Raw genomic sequence first — 17,666 nt, forward strand, 5'->3', positions numbered from 1 at the left:
TATATGTACTATTTATCTTCTGATAACAATCTGCAAATGTTCAAGAAGGCCACAGCTTTATTATAAAGAAATACACACATAAAACATGCCCAACAGATGTCTGTAAATGTTATGTACAAAGATTACAAAATCATGTAGCGCGAGCAGCCCATTAAGGTATTAGTAGAAGGAATTCCTTTGTGTTTCGTTTTATGACATCTCCTGATAGAGCTCCTGCGTTCATGGACAACACTGAGAAGATGACGGCTTTATGGAAAGAGTTCCTGGCATAGACTTAAGGCTGGCAGCCTCAGGGGAACAAATTGCTGTATGCATTGATCGCTCTCACCCGTTCCTGCAAAAGCCAATAGCCATCTGATTTTCAGTGTAGGGATCATGAAGAAATAAAGACTTGCATTGGTGAGTAGTCACTTTCTCCCCCTTATACAGAGGACTCATAAAAGAGCAAGCAGCTGCTCAGAGTATAATTTACAGGTAATTATTTCAAATTCCTCCTCCGATAAGGTCAATAAGTTTGCAGAGAGTAGAGACTGGGCCCCACTTCTTAGGTTTTCTTCTTCAGCTCCTCAAATCTACGTGATAGGTCATCAAAATCAATATCTTCAGAATTGGAAGTGCCGGTTCCAGCAGAAGCGGCAGGGAGTGTGTCAGGCACAGAGGGCAGCTCTGGAAGAACAAAGTTGTCCGGCATTTTTGACCGCGGCTTAGCGACAGGTGGCCCGTTATATCCTGGACCTGAGGAAGCAACAGACATGGGTCACATCTGTATCTGCACAACCTTGACTACTTAAGAACACCATTAATTCTGCACATCTGACGACTTACCATCTTGAGCAGGAGGAGCATTTGCATGAGGCCCATCACTGCCAACCTGTTGGAGGAAGGCAAGGGGTCAGTGTGTACAAGATGATTCTCAAAAAGATTGGCCAAGTACATAGGCCTCCACAACGATACATAAGCCCTTTAGCACTCGTTAAAGGGACAATGCCAGCCTTTCTGTATTTAACAAATACCGGTTTACCTAAGATTACCGCTGTTTGTCACAGCATTACTCTCATCATCTTTAGATGGTGAAAGCTATGCGGCAACTTTTCCGCTTCAGCGAAGCCTTCCAGGCACTGCCGTGTCCTCCCTGGGTGAAACAGTCATGCAGATGTGCAGACTGACCGTCACGCATGTGTATGACAGAGTAGCCAGTCACTGGCAGCGTTAGGCTGCCAGTAGGGGAGCGGAGGACCTCGCCGACGAGGTAAGTAATGACCTTCGACATTAGTTTGAGTCACTGCGATACTAAACGAAATATGCCGTTATTAAGGATCCTTGTTAAATGAGTTCCTTAGAATATTACTAGAGAACCGTGGAATATTTTAAAGTATATGGTTCCATTGAATGATCTCCACACTTGTAAACCAGCAATGCATACCACACTGATTTAGAACTATAGTACACACACACACACACACACACACACACACACACACACACGGAAAGAGACCGTAGGACAATTTGGACATTACCATAATCACATCAGTCTCAAGTACTACCCAGTTAAAAAGCTTATACAACCACAGACATGGCATCTCATCTCCCACGCCATCTATTGGCCTCGAGTCCCCAATCTGATTTAGTTGGTGCTGAACCATCCTCTGCTACTTACAGATTCATATGTTGGAGGCATGTCTGGGATCGGTGGTGGCGCCATTCCCATGCCCGGAGGATGCTGGTGACCAAAAGGCTGATAAATTCCCACAGGTGGTCCATTGAAGGACTCCTGTTCAAAGAAGATCAGGAGAAACCAAATAAAACACCCGACAAAATATAACAATAGTAATCACATGACTGAAATATCTTTAAAAATATAAAATAAAAAAGTAAGAATAGCTTTATTATTTTCAAAATAAGTGTGAAAGTTACACTGGAAATACAATCATGAAAATAATCATGTGTTAGTGGAATGCTTCGGTAAGAAAAAAGAAAGAAAGATTAAAAAAATAAATAAAATGATATGTATATAGCACTGGCTGATCAAACACTGCATCTTACTGCAGAAATAGGTACTGAATGCTACTAGAACGACTTACATTTCGGTAACACACACACACAAAGGCGTTATATGAAGGTGTGTCCGTCTTGGGGCTGTATTCAATTAGCCGTGAAAAGTCGAATCCGCGAAAAAGAATCGCAGATAACATCATTTCGCCAGGTGGAAACTTTACGCTGTATTCAATTGCAAAGACTTTTCGCGTACACGGAAAGTCAATGCAATGTAATAGGCGAAAAAGTTTCGCCTAAGAATAGCAGGCGGGAAAAAAAATGCAGAATTGCGGTTTTGGGGTGCAAAGGTGGGGAACCACTGTGCACCCTTGGAACATTCCCCCAAACTACAGTATAACTGCGCACAAATAAAAAAAAATAAAAAAAAATTGTGGGACACCCCAAAAATTACTTTGAAAATGTGGGGGGGGGGGGGGGGTGTTCAAAGTTGGGGTACAAACAAATACACACTTTGGGGTCTGCAAGTATGGGTGAGGTATTTTTTTGTTTGCAAGCGTTTGCTGAAGGTGCCTTTTTTATGTGTTTTAAGACAATTTAGCGACTTAACTATGCTTGCACCCATTTTCAAGTACCACAAATTTGACAGTACTACTTATTTTCCCCATAAATAATGCTAAATGCTATTCTTCACCACTTGTGCATTGACGCTATTTAGAAGCAACTGACAGCACTTAAGTACCCCAAATAGCTTCAGTAGGGCTAATCGGGGACATCTATACTGCTCCCCAATGTTAGGTCTTCTTTTGGGGGGTGTCAGGCTGTTGTCCCCATTTTTGACAGCACTTTCCGCCTGTTTAAGTATCACCGGGTTGCGTTTTCGCAATCTTTGGAATTGAATATGGTGATTCACGGGGACGTGCGCGATAAGTTTCCGCACCTAAAACATGCGATGTAGGCGAAAAGTCCGGCAGGCAGAAAAGTATCACGGGTGTGAAACTAATGGATTACGGGCCATAGAGTTTTTCAATTGTGATAGGATCACTGGTAAAGTGGTCTGTGGCAGGTACATTTGTCCCAGATTCCTGTCTTTTGTGTTTTAAACCCCCAGGAGAAAGTCTGCAGTGTAGCAGGCTTGAGTTTCGGCTTTTTGAAAAGCCGGTTTGGGACCTGGGGGTTGTGGGTGAGAGGAGAGGGAGGGCTCCACCCATGGCCACTCCAGGTTATGGTTCTCGCAGCCTGGTAACAGGCTTGTTAGTTAGTTTTCCACCTGAGAGTGGCCAATATAAGCCTAGTTTGTTTAGGGCTGATGGTCTCACCTGGGAGAGCAGACAGGGAGTTCGTACAGAGACACTTGAAAACCTAACTGTAAGTGTTGTGCTGTGCTTTTGTTGCTGGTGAGGGCATTAGGCCCTGCCAGGTTCTGGTAGTGAGGGAACTACCTGTGAAGTTAGTGCCCCGACAGGGCTAGGATTTACGTTTATGTTTTCTTTGTGTTATTTCTGACATTGCACAATAAAGATTGGCACCGACCAGCTTGTACTTGCATCCAGTCTGGCGTACTGCTGTGTGTGAAAGGAAGGAGTCCTCTACCCAGGAGAGGGACCCCCTAACCTAACTGTGTCACAATACATAACAATTTTCCACCCGTCCCCATAAATGCATAAATTTCAGTATGGATCAATCAATAACAAAAGTACAATACTAAAGAGATATAAATCCCATCCTTGGAAAGGATTGTGTCACACAAGAACGGTTACACAATGTATGATACTGTACTACTCATGTAGTGCGCGGAATATACATTTGTAGAACGCATCGAATATTTTGCGATGAGCAAGTAAGCAGATTATTAGACAAGGGCTGCGTTAGGTTTCCGAAACAGGTGAATAACCTACAAACACAGTTTTTGGTTTAAAAAAAAAATGACAATTGAAAGTTGTGGTAACATTGGAGTATACACATGACACAGCAGTAACACATACATACCGGGCCACCAGGGGCAGGGTAAGAGAACGGTATGGTGGGTGTAGGCATCTGCAAAGCGCCCACTGTTGGCAGTGGTACACCGAAGCCACCGCCACCTCCTCCACCACCGAATCCACCGCCGCCTCCTCCACCACCAAATCCACCGCCGCCTCCTCCACCACCAAATCCGCCGCCGCCTCCTCCTCTCCTTATGTCATCTGAAAATCCGACATCGATGAGATCAGCCTCGACCCCTATGGGAACCTCAGCCTTATAGATACAAACACAAGAGATTAGAGAAACAGTCATTAGTCCTCTACTCTGTCTCATAACTGTGAATCTAGAGTTTATTTGGAGTATAAAATGTACTTTCCCATTACAGAAAATAAGAGAAGATGTCAGACATATATTACCAGGGGTCAGTCAGGGGGAGGAAACGCTATGCTGTAAGAATGCTGCAGCGCACACTACGATGGATGATGCAGAGCACACTACGACGGATGATGCAGAGAACACTATGATGGAGGATGCAGGGCACACCATGATGGATGATGCAGGGCAAACTATGATGGAGGATGCAGAGCACACTACGATCGATGATGCAGCAGGATCTTCTAAATCAGTGGTCGGGGAATGGGTAAATATGAATCATTGCTTGCCCGGCTGTCCGTCCATTACCCCCAGGAATGGAGGTCACTGGCGCCGGGTGCAGCGGCGCACCCGCTGCACCCGGCATCAGTGACACCCAGCCCGGCGCCGCAGGTAGGTTCTAAGCCGAACGCCCACTGAGACGTTTTTATCAGCGGGCGTCCGGCTCCTTCCCTGCAGCACCGGGTAAGCCGGAAGCTGGAGTTCAGAAGAGAACTCCAGCTTCCGGCTTACCCGGCGCTGCAGGGAAGGAGCCGGACGCCCGCTGGTAATAACATCTCAGTGGGCGTCCGGCTTAGAACCTACCTGCGGAGCCGGGCTGGATGTCACTGATGCCATGACATCTCCCATAGTTCCGTGGAGCAGCCGGGCGGACAGGACGGCGGCAGATGTAGGAGCGGGGACTAAGGCAAGTTTTTTAGTTTTTTTTTGTACAAGCAGCACTACAGGGGCATAACTATGGGGGCACTGCTACAGGGGCATAACTATGGGGGCACTGCTACAGGGACATAACTATGGGGGCACTGCTACAGGATTTCCTTCCTTTCAAATCAAGGGGGTAACGTCGGCGTATCTAAATATATTTTGGGGTAAAAGGTAAAAAAGTTCCCTCACCCCTGATCTAAATGGAATGGTTTTAATTTTCCATATTTAAAAAAAATTCTAAACTTGAAGTGGACGGCAAATGCTTGGATAAAATGTTATAGTAGGTACACGTACATGCAGTATAAAGCAAGGGTGACTGTATTAAATTACACAGTATAAATCCATTCAGAGACTGCATTAAATGACACAGTATAAATTCAGTCGGTGACTGTATAAATTCAAAGTGCCTCCTACTGGTAGACTGTGGTTCTGTCAGAACTCCAAATATACAGTATCCTAAACAGAAGGCTGAGATAATGTGGAAACCTCCATCGCTAGCTTCATAAAGACACTCACATTCTCCAATGCAAGGTAAGAGCCTGTGACACTTTATTTCTCTAACTTCCCTATGACGTCTCTGTCCGCCTTCCTTCTGCGCTCTATGCTAAACAGGCAGCCTTACATTCTCGTAAGGACTGAAGACTGACTGAGGTCTAAGACTGTGCCAGAGTGTGTAATGTCAGTGTAGAGAATGCAATGGACGTCCAACATCAACACTGATAATGCACTGACTGTGGGAGACTTACAGTACATGATGATATCTGTGCACCGATTACTGCAGCCAAAATAATCTGGTGTTATCATTGTATACAGTAAGCAGGCGCAAACTAGGGTTTCCCTTTCCACGTGCCGAGAAGGTAACCAATTCACTGCTGAGGCTTCTTACCCCTGTGCTAAACCTATTTTTCACCGTCCCACACCAATATAAGTCATTATTTTATGCAGTACCCAATACAATTATACCTTGTTTTTTTCAGTGGACTTTGAAGAAAAAAAAAAAACACTCCTTATTTGGTTATACCTACTCACACAGCAAATAAAACTTACCTAAAATGGGCACACTTAACTACTGATTACTCAGTACGGTGCCCCTCATTACATTACACAGGGGCAACTACTGATTAACTACTGATTACTCAGTACGGTGCCCCTCATTACATTACACAGGGGCAAGGTTCAAAGGATATTTCTGTGCGAGCCATTGAGAATTGCACAAATATTACACAGCCGTGTATTTGCCTGTCAGCACAAGAAGACTTTCAAAGGAGGCAAAAGGGCCACTGTAATGCCATAGATTGTGACTGATGTGTACAAAACAGTTTATGGATAAAATATTAACAAAAATACTCCTTAATATTCACTGATTGAATACTACATTCACTGGCAGATAATAATGCCGGTCACAGTACACAGGGATTACAGAAGACACAATGGAGCCAAGCATAGAATGTGACGAAACATAATACATTCACCTACCATAACAACCGAGTCCGGTTCATAGGCGACATTGTAATTCTTAGCTATCTCAATTAGGTATCGCTCTACCAGGATTTTGGGAGGAGCTTCCACACTCAGCTTGTGCATCAGCTATAGGCAAAGGAAAGAATATCAGGTGCAATACAAGTGCCGGGGAAACTGGAGGCACTAAACATGGACGTACAGGTTGAGTCTCCCATATCCAAATATTCCGAAATACGGAATATTTTTGGCATGACTCCTTTGATTTTTGATGGTTCAATGTACACAAACTTTGTCTAAGGCACAAATTATTAAAAATATTGTATAAAATTACCTTCAGGCTGTGTGTATAAGGTGTATATGATACATAAATTAATTTCATGTATGTACACAAACTTTGTTTGAGCCACAAAATTATTGAAAATATTGTATAAAATTACCTGCAGGCTGTGTGTATAAAGCGTATATAACACATAAATACATTCTGTGTGTATATTTGGGTGCTATTCCCAAGATATTTCATATGATATGCAATTATTCCAAAATACGGAATATTCCGTTATCCAAAATACCCCTGGTCCCAAGCATTTTGGATATGGGAGACTCAACCTGTATAACAGGAATATTACTGTAGGATATATATATTAGACAGAACACACTCATCTAAAAGGTGAACACACTCAAATAGTTACCTACACTAATTACTAAGAGGTGACTTTTTTAAGTCGTCCCTGGTTCTAACCTCAGGATATCACAGGGCAGTAATATTACATGTAAAAACCAAGAGTGTCCTTTTATATCCTGCGGCCAGAACACCTGACAAGAGGTGGCCTAGCAATGATACACCCAACCCTCTATTTCTGTACCTCTAGGAAAAATGTTGTGGTTAGGAACCCGGCTATGTGCTGCAGCGATTAAATACATCTATGGCTATATGGGTGGGGTGCTGTGCCAAAATAATACAGTCTTCATAAAATGCAGAGGAAGAGTTCTATGCTGTTATATATTTTCCATGGCCAATGTCGCAGAGGTCTAACACCTTTACCTAGGATAGAATGAGTTTGTGCAGGACAAATGCTCTGATTATCATCAAGGTTCTTCATTTCCCCGTGTCATATGACACACAGCTATAAGAGATGTGCACGGACTATCCAACATACCCGGTCATTCACTGTCCCAATCTGGTTTGTCCTGCACAGCTTGCCATATTCTTTGCTATACTTGGCACACAGCTGGTCAGCAACCTAAAGAGGAGAAAATATCACAGATCAGACATGGGTCATAATCTATGTAACAGGACAATACCCAACACATCCCATAATTTTCTCATAAGCCCAAACCAAATACATGTAGGTAAATAAGTGCAAATATGAGAAATCTAGTCTCATCCTTCACACTGTGTTTAATGCTTACGGCTTCTCTGCTCCTTTCTTACTTCGTTACCGCAGCCAGAGATTACAAAGCAACTAAATCTGCCAAAAGCTTTATACCAAATATAAAGAATAATGCACATCCTATGCTGACGTGTCAGAAATCACTGACTGCCCCCAGCATTTCTATGGGGTAGGATCCCGCGATTTCCAAACTCTTTATATTTCACAGACTTAGGGGTAAATTTACTATAGTGAGAGTTTTTAGAAGTGAGTTTTAAAAGTGACGTTGCCCATAGCAAACAATCACATTCTATTTAACATTTAACTAGCACCTTCTAGAAGATAATAGCTAGAATCTGATTGGTTGCTATGGGCAACATCACTTTTAATACTCACTTCTAAAAACTCTTACTTTAGTAAATTTATCCCTTAATCCACAACTAAGGACCCATCCAGCCGATCCATGTATCACTCACTATTTTCAGCTCGGAGACTTCAGTCTGTAGACGTGGGGCAGCCCAGATCAGTGTGGAGACTGCTTCAGACAGGCCTGGATCCAGCTCTCTGGAAAAGAGAAAATAATATATATTTATGGAAAAGGATCAGAGATAACACTAAACACATCATAATGTCTGTAACATTAAACCACCATGCAGAAACTTACTTCATTGACTGGATTAATCCAAACCGTGCCAGGAGCAGGTCGCAGTACAGTTCCAGGATCTCCATAGCCTCCACCAGGTAGTCTTCTCGGATAATGTGCTCCACCCGGATGCGCGCTCTCTCATCCTTTCCAGTGGATAAATAGTCTGCAATCTCCTTCCTGGCCTTCTGTGCCAGCTCAGCTGCAGGGACAGGAAAGCATTAGCCCGAGACAGACACTTATATCATAATGCAGACTGGGTGAAAAAATGATGGCTTAAAAAATAAATTAATGAACTATGAAGCATAGAACAGTCTATGCAAGGAATGGTCAATATATTTCCCTCTGGGTGCCAAACGTTCTACATTACAAGTCAAACAAGTTTCCGGAGTGCAACCACCACTACAACAGATACAAGAGTAATCGATGGGTGCTAGTAATGTTCGTGGTTTCCCTGTCCTTACTTATCTGAAGCTAGGTAAAGTTGTTTATTTGTAATCTGGGGACGCAGACCAGCTTCACAATAGTTACTAGAATGTGAGCAGGACTAGCTGTGGCAGGTATCACTCACTAGAGGCCAGGCTTCGCTGTGCATGCAGGTTAGCTTGAGTTCTCCAGTTTGGATAAGTACTAGTGTGCCAAAAAAGTCTCCTGTCATGGTAGGCGGCAGAGCAGGAGCAGCGCAACATGCATGGTAGGAGGGCCGGACATTGCAGGTGCCACTCAAACCATCCTGGTGTGCCAAGGGTTGCCTATGCTTGTTCTATGCTATGACATTATGCTTGTTCTATGCTATGACATTAACAATACAATGTCACAAGCAACTTTGTTTATTTTCCGATGATACCTCCCATGATCCTTTGCACAGAGCGGGGAATCACATGGGCCACCAGTAACATACAACATAGGACTCAATTGAATTGCCCCCCCCCCAAAGAGTTGCTCACTTTTCTTTTTCTCCAGGAGTTTCAGTCGGTTTATAACAAGCCTCAAATTCACCCGAAGCCGCTCGGACTTGAACCCAGAGCCCAACATGATGTTTGTCTCCTGCTGGAAGAGAAAGATTCCCAATAAATCAAAATCTCATCCTATCAACATATAACAGGTTACACTAATACAATGTATAAGTATTGCACCTTTATAGAACCTCTGCGAAGATTACATGAAATATCTCTGTGGCGTGTGGAAAGGTTATTCAATTAAACAGCCTTTTTCCCATGCTGAAGAATAAGACTTGCACGGAAACACACTGATTCTACGTAAACTGCAGAACCAATGGGTTTTTCCCCACACGTGAGCCCAATTTGGTGTTTTTTACGTGGATTTTACCTCGCACCTCCATAAGCTGCAAGGTAAAGTCTGATTGCGGGGAATCGCTAATTGAATAGGTCCGGCGCGGTAATTAGCCGTGAATACCCCCATATAAGAACAAGAAACACGGCCAAGCAAATATATGATAGACAGACCTCAAAAAGAGTGACAGTGTATGGCATGATGTAAGGAAATTACATGCGTTGGCATATGCAAGTTTCAGCAGGTTCTTCACAGGAACACTTCCGAAAAAAAGATAAAAACACACACACACACACACACTATCTGGCATGAGGACCAGGTAGTCTTAGCGTTGCAAGGATTCCATAGTGCACAATTTATATGGGGTCTCCCTATTCTCAGATGCAAATATATCAAGTTACAGGACAATTGCACAATGACACGGACTTGGAATCACATAAGAAAGATGAGCAATGTCCTAGACTATAGCCCCATAAATCAGTATGGAGGGTCTTGAGGATATTTCAAAGAAAGAATTTTGCTTAAGGACACCGACAGGGACAGTGTAAAACCTCCCTGCAGCCCACTGTACATGTACTAACCTAGTGTCCGGCAAAAATGTTTCAGCATCAAAAGTGAGTCTTATGGGTTGTATAATACACACTAAAAACTCATACCTGTGCTTCCCAGACCTACAACGGCTGGAACACCCTCAGGCTTCCTGTGAATCAATGGATCAGTCTATTTGGAGAACAATACTTTATGGGCCCCATACACAGTGCGATTCAAAGTTAGTAAGATGTGTAGTACGATTGCCCTTGAAATTCTTCCCTTGAAATGCTTCATACGATGTGGTCAAATAGTGTACGATTGATCGTTACGATCTTATGATACGATGCATAGAAATGTATTACACATTGTACTCAAGATGGTAGATCTTACTGTTTTGCAGTAAGATCTACGATCCAACTATACGACTGTGGGACGCGCATCGGCATCATAAACTGACAGAAACAACACACGATGTGCACGATTGATCGTAACGACTTATCGAAATCGTGCACATCGTGTAAAAAAAAACGTGTATGGGGGCCTTATGGGCCGGATTCAATTAGCTGTCACAAGCCGCTGTTTGCCGCAAACTTTTTGCATTACAATGCATACCGTACAGTCCCATTGTTGAAGTTTTCGCACGTGTGAATTCTCCATAACCATAAAACGACTGTTTTCACCATCTCAGAGCAGGTGCAAAGTTGTGCAAAATCCCTATTTTTTGCTAAAATTGTGGGGACTTGGATCATAACCATTTGAACACCCCCTAATGACACATTAGGTAAAAATAACCTAATAAAAAAGGTAAAAATAAAAGTAGTGGAAAATGGGTTTAAAGTATTGGGTCAGGTATTTGGGGGGCTGTATGGATGGGTCAGGTATTTGGGGGGCTGTATGGATGGGTCAGGTATTTGGGGGGCTGTATGGATGGGTCAGGTATTTGGGGGGCTGTATGGATGGGTCAGGTATTTGGGGGGCTGTATGGATGGGTCAGGTATTTGGGGGGCTGTATGGATGGGACATGTGTCTTAAACATTGCAGGTGGCTGCACCTGATGTATTTGTAACATTTTTGTTAAAAATGCACCTTTTATTACTTAAATATATACTTACACCCATTTTAATATACCCCCAATGTAACTGCAGCATTTATTTTGGCCAAAAAAAATAGCTTTTTACCATTTTTAGACACTTACGCAAATATGAATATAACAGCCATTTGACACAATTTAAGAACCCCAAATACTTTTATTAGGGTCACTAATAAACTTCTACATTAATTACCTATGTCAGGTACCTATTTTAAGGGGTACAGACATTTCCCCAAATTCACCTGTACTTTTCACTGCAAATGCGTTTTTGCATCTTTTTGAAATTGGATAGTGTGAAAAACGTGAGTGCGCATAGACAAAAGTCGCAAAAATATTGCGCCAAAACACGCAAATTGTGTGAAAAATTCTCCAATGTTAAGTCTGCTTTTTTGCAACTAATTCCCCTTAATGGCCCGTACACACGGGACGATCAGTCAGGGATAACGATATCGCTGACTGATCGTCCTGCACTTGCCCAGAGTGCTGGATGATCGATATCGATCATCCAGCACACCACCAACTCCCCAATGACTATAGTGACCTGCGATCAACGATCGCGGATCCCTATAGCAACCTGCTCGATATCGATCATCCAGCACACCACCAACTCCCCAATGACTATAGTGACCTGCGATCAACGATCGCGGATCCCTATAGCAACCTGCTCGATATCGATCATCCAGCACACCACCAACTCCCCAATGACTATAGTGACCTGCGATCAACGATCGCGGATCCCTATAGCAACCTGCTCGATATCGATCATCCAGCACACCACCAACTCCCCAATGACTATAGTGACAAGCGATCAACGATCGCGGATCCCTATAGCTACCTGCTCGATATTGATCATCCAGCACACCACCAACTCCCCAATGACTATAGTGACCTGCGATCAACGATCGCGGATCCCTATAGCAACCTGCTCGATATCAATCATCCAGCACACCACCAACTCCCCAATGACTATAGTGACCTGCGATCAACGATCGCGGATCCCTATAGCAACCTGCTTGATATCGATCATCCAGCACACCACCAACACCCCAATGACTATAGTGACCTGCGATCAACGATCGCGGATCCCTATAGCTACCTGCTCGATATTGATCATCCAGCACACCACCAACTCCCCAATGACTATAGTGACCTGCGATCAACGATCACGGATCCCTATAGCAACCTGCTCGATATCAATCATCCAGCACACCACCAACTCCCCAATGACTATAGTGACCTGCGATCAACGATCGCGGATCCCTATAGCAACCTGCTCGATATCGATCATCCAGCACACCACCAACTCCCCAATGACCATAGTGACCTGCAATCAACGATCGCGGATCCCTATAGCTACCTGCTCGATATCGATCATCCAGCACACCACCAACTCCCCAATGACTATAGTGACCTGCAATCAATGATCGCGGATCCCTATAGCTACCTGCTCGATATCGATCATCCAGCACACCACCAACTCCCCAATGACTATAGTGACCTGCAATCAATGATCGCAGATCCCTATAGCTACCTGCTCGATATCGAGCAGGTTGGCCAGCATGCAGGGTGGATGGACGATATCGCTATCATGCATATGTGCCCGCGCATCGCTGGTTGTTGGTGGGTTGGTAGGGGCCAAAAAAATTACGATTTTAACTATATCATTATCATTCAAAACATTAATTTAAATCGCTACGCGTGTACGCACCTTTAGTAGTATTGCCCATGCCGACCTTTGTAACTACTGCTGAGAAACCATTATTCACTATACAGCAACCATACAATAACAATCTCTATTACTAGAAGCGTATTGTAAAATCCACACTACAAATTACAGACACACAATTAAAAGTATAATCTGCCAACGACAATTGCTAAAATTACATGAAATGTACATTTAAGCATTGAGACGGCAATTGGTAGGACAGCTACACACTTAAACGACCGGCAATTATGCCAATGAAGGCGGCGATTTCCCTTTGCCCTGCTCTAAAGGAGATTGCGGTACACACACTTAAAAGATTTAATGAATGAAGGAGCGATCATCACTGTTGCATGCGATACTCTGTTATTGGCTGTGCAGCACGGCCAATCGCACGATATTGCATGTGACCCATGGGAGCGCGCAGTCGGGCTTACACAAGGCACGATATGTCAAATTTATCATTCCAATTAGCCCAAATCGGGCGGATACGGAGCACGTGTGCGCCCACCCTTAGGCTTTGTAGTAGTGTAAGCCAGCAGCTTCCTTGTACAACCCTCTCAGATATTCACAGCTATGAGCATATAGTATTGTTTATTTACATTTATTTTGTAGTACAACTAAACAACACACTAGCAATGTACATATCCACCTACCTCTCTACAGTAAGTCAGTGCCAGCCATACACATACCCTGCACAAATTCTTACTATCACACTTCCTGCACCATCCCAACACTGATCACTACAGGAGGGGCAATTATAGAAGGTGGCCCACGTGATGACACAGGAGAATGTAGTTGGGTAAGTCAGTGTATTAGTGCACCATATGGAGACAGGTGCAGGGGTGTGTGACCTGTACACAATGCAATAGATTATACTGCGCACTAAGCCAGTGTAGGTTACATTATTCATGTGGGTGCACAGTAGCAGCTTCATCAGACATCAGGGCTGGAACATCAAAGCAAACACAGCACCTATTATGGGGATGGATAGATAGATAGATAGATAGATAGATAGATAGAAAGAAAGATAGAAATGAATGAAGAAACCAATGAAGTGTATGTCACTTCATTGGACTGAATAGTTTTACCACGTGCTTGGCACTGGGTCTCATCATTTTACACATTGGGAGTATATGGTACATCTTCATATTTAAAATGCTATTAAGGAATCTGGTTACATTTATCAGTTGAGAAACATCAGTCTAAATGTTCCAGTAAAATCATTATAAGAACTACCAGGCTTCCAAGAGCCTTTCAAGGAATTTCTCCCTATCATAGGACGGAAAATAAGCTTATACTACTGAGTGTTCTAACCAGTTCCATATCACCAAGTGTTTATTCAGACCAGTTGCATTTTTGTATTTACCCCTGATGAAGTCCTGTATGTGGGCGAAATGCGTAGGGTCATCACTTTGAAAAACCTGCACCAACCAGACGAGAGGTCCACCTAAGCGCTCCCACCCATAAGGGTGTTGGTGGCAGATAAGATCTATCCTTCTGTACTGGGGCAGGTTTACTAAAAGTTGTTTTATGCTATTTATGTATTGATAATTGTTTCATATATTTTTACCTCTGTTGATATACCAAGAATAAAATATTCAGGTATAAGAATGATGGGCTGTCATAGGGCTTTTATTTTATGAGGAATATCCCAAACTTAAATATTCAAAGTTATAGCGCACAGAGCGAGGGAGAGGGAGAGATGAGGTATAAATACATTGCACTGTACACAAATATATAAGGAAGTAAAATTACATGCTCGGATGTGAGACGCATTAGTATACATTATATAGATATAAGGAGGTATAATAACATTACACTGTACACAATATATAAGGAGGTATAACAACATGCCTGGATGAGAGACACATTAGTATACAATATATAGATATAAGGAGGTATAATAACATTACACTGTACACAATATATAAGGGGGTATAATAACATGCCCGGATGAGAGACGCATTAGTATACATTATATAGATATAAGGAGGTATAATAACATTACACTGTACACAATATATAAGGAAGTATAATAACATGCCCGGATGAGAGACGCATTAGTATACATTATATAGATATAAGGAGGTTTAATAACATGCCCGGATGAGAGACATAGAAGTCCCGGGGCCTCTTCTCTGGTAGGCTACTATAAAATCTCCCTGAGTGTCAGCCCTGTCATTGCCAGAAAGGTTCCGGGAAACTGTCGGCGAGGTGCTTGCTGGTAACAGGGAAGTGCACACGGGCAGTGCCCCCCGCACAGTCACCAGACGGCGATCCGGCGCTGTATAGGTCGGTGAGGTCGCAGGATGTACTCACCAACGCAGGAACCCTAAGGCCTGACCGTGTCCGAGGATCACCCGCCGCCGGCTCTACCTGACAAGCAGCACTATTGTGCCCGAGCCACGCCCTCCGCTGACATCATCTCCGTCAGGTGCCGCGGCGTGGGCGGGGCTTCCGGAGGGAGCAGCAGTGACAAACCCGCTTCTGTTGACCTCACGGTCATGCGCTGGGCAGTGGGCGGAGCTTGTAAGGGGGAGCAGCAGTGACGGGGCCGCTTCTGTTGACATCACGGTCATGCGCTGGGCAGTGGGCGGAGCTTGTAAGGGGGAGCAGCAGTGACGGGGCCGCTTCTGTTGACATCACGGTCATGTGCTGGGCAGTGGGCGGAGCTTGTAAGGGGGAGCAGCAGTGACGGGGCCGCTTCTGTTGACATCACGGTCATGTGCTGGGCAGTGGGCGGGTCTTGCAGGGGGAAGCGAAAGTGAGCGCACCGCTTCGGGTGACATCATGGGACATGCGGCAGCGTCGTCCTAGTTACTATGTCACGTGCAAGGAATGTTAACTGTTTGTAGTGCAGTCTATGTGTCCTCATTATTTTATAGCAATTCTTTTTTTTTTTTTCAATTAACCCCCTCAGCATTTTGTTGCCCTGTGCAGAGCCTATTTTGTCAATTTTGGGCTCATCACATAAGGGTTGGGAGTATACACATACATACCTTCCAGTGGGATGGATACGGGATGTTGGCATTCGTGATCCCGACGCCGGCATCCCGGCACCATACCTCCCAACATGACCCTCTCCAGGAGGGACACAATGCTCTGGTCCTGGACTTCCCTGGTAAGAGGCGGGGCTGCAGCACAGTTCAAAATTCAAATAGGGGAGTCACACCAACTGTCATTTCACACACTGCCAAACCACTGGCTGGGACTCACTGGCAGTTGGTGTGACTACCCTATTTAAATATTGGACTGTACTGCAGCCCCACCTCTGGAGCCGCCACCAATCATACATTACCAGGGAAGTCCAGGACCAGAGCATTGTGTCCTTCCTGGAGAGGGTCGTGTTGGGAGGTATGCGACACGAAATGAGATAGATCCCCATCCGTTTGTGTATGATGACAGGAAAGAGAGAGGAGGAAAGGAGGGAGCCGGGAAAAAAAATGGAGGAATTCGGGGAGCTGGGGAGGAGAGTAAAGGAATGATGGGATCCAACATAGTAGAATGAGAGAGACCAGAGAGAGAGAGAGCAGGGGCGTATCTACCCATTGGCCAGGATGGCACTCGCCAGGGGTGCCGGCCAATGGGGGGCGCCATCTGGGGGTGCCACCTGTGGCCAGTGGGTAGAATCAAGACAGGGCCACCTGTGGCCCGGCAGCTCCTCAGTGCATCGGCAACAGAGATGAGGCAGACATGACGTGACGCGCGCCTTGTTTAAATAAAAAAGCTTTAATTATTCTATCTACCAGGTAGCCGCTTGCTGGCGGCTGCCTGGTAGGTACATAGAATAAATAAAGCTTTTTTTTTTTTGAACAAGGCGCGCGTGATGTCATGACCTCATGTGCGCATCATCTCTGCTGCTGCACTGAGGAGCCGCTGAGCCACAGGCTGAAGTCGGTAAGCATTTGTGGGCATGCGGGGGACCAGTGGCTGTATGGTGGGGGCCAGGGACTGGAGCCGGTGGCTGGATGGTGGGGGCCAGGGATTGGAGCCGGGGGCTGGATGGTGGGGGCCAGGGATTGGAGCCGGGGGCTGGATGGTGGGGGCCAGGGACTGGAGCCGGGGGGGTCAGGGACTGGAGCTGGGGGCTGGATCTGCGGGGGGTCAGGGAATGGAGCAGGGGGCTGGATCTGCGGGACCAGGGACTGGAGCAGGGGCCTGGATCCGGTGGGGCCAGGGACTGGAGCCTTTTATTACAGGCAGGCTAATGGCTGGGGAGACAGGAGGGTGATAGCTTGGGAGACAGAAGTGGGATGGTGGGGCTGGGGAGACAAAAAGGGGGCTGCCTGAAGAAACAGAAGGGGGTGCTGGCTGATAAAACATGGGGGTTGGCTAGGGATAGAGTAGGAGGATGGCTGTAGAGACATTATAAGTACAGAGTAATTATTCAGAAAATATGGGGGGGGCGCCAGTCCATTACTTTTCCAGGGGCTCTTGGACCCCTAGATACACCCCTGAGAGAGAGACAGCCACAGAGAGAGAGACACACACACAGAGACAGAGATAATAGGGAGAGAGAGAGAGACACAGAGAGAGAGA

The 17,666-nt window shown here is 44.9% G+C and overlaps 1 protein-coding gene across 3 annotated transcripts; it reads right to left on the reverse strand.

Moving 5' to 3' along the window:
• Positions 1–39: 39 nt before the first annotated feature.
• On the reverse strand, positions 40–15,654 carry LOC148477249 (IST1 homolog). 3 transcript variants are annotated; one of them, XM_088457003.1, is made up of 10 exons: positions 15,447–15,654; positions 9,456–9,555; positions 8,530–8,710; positions 8,342–8,429; positions 7,653–7,736; positions 6,511–6,621; positions 3,982–4,230; positions 1,658–1,771; positions 826–871; positions 40–735 (listed from the first exon to the last, which is right to left on the reverse strand). In XM_088457003.1, exons 2-10 carry the CDS (start codon positions 9,541–9,543, stop codon positions 545–547), a joined length of 1,152 nt encoding a protein of 383 aa, XP_088313129.1. In that variant the 5' UTR covers positions 9,544–9,555; positions 15,447–15,654; the 3' UTR covers positions 40–544. The 3 variants fall into 3 exon arrangements, with proteins under 3 accessions (XP_088313129.1, XP_088313128.1, XP_088313127.1); XM_088457002.1 differs by having other exon boundaries at positions 9,456–9,558; positions 15,447–15,653; XM_088457001.1 differs by lacking the exon at positions 15,447–15,654 and adding an exon at positions 15,230–15,396.
• Positions 15,655–17,666: the final 2,012 nt, after the last annotated feature.

This window comes from Taudactylus pleione, unplaced genomic scaffold (assembly GCF_031769625.1).
Source record: "Taudactylus pleione unplaced genomic scaffold, aTauple2 ptg000731l, whole genome shotgun sequence".
NCBI classification, from domain to species: Eukaryota; Metazoa; Chordata; class Amphibia; order Anura; family Myobatrachidae; genus Taudactylus; species Taudactylus pleione.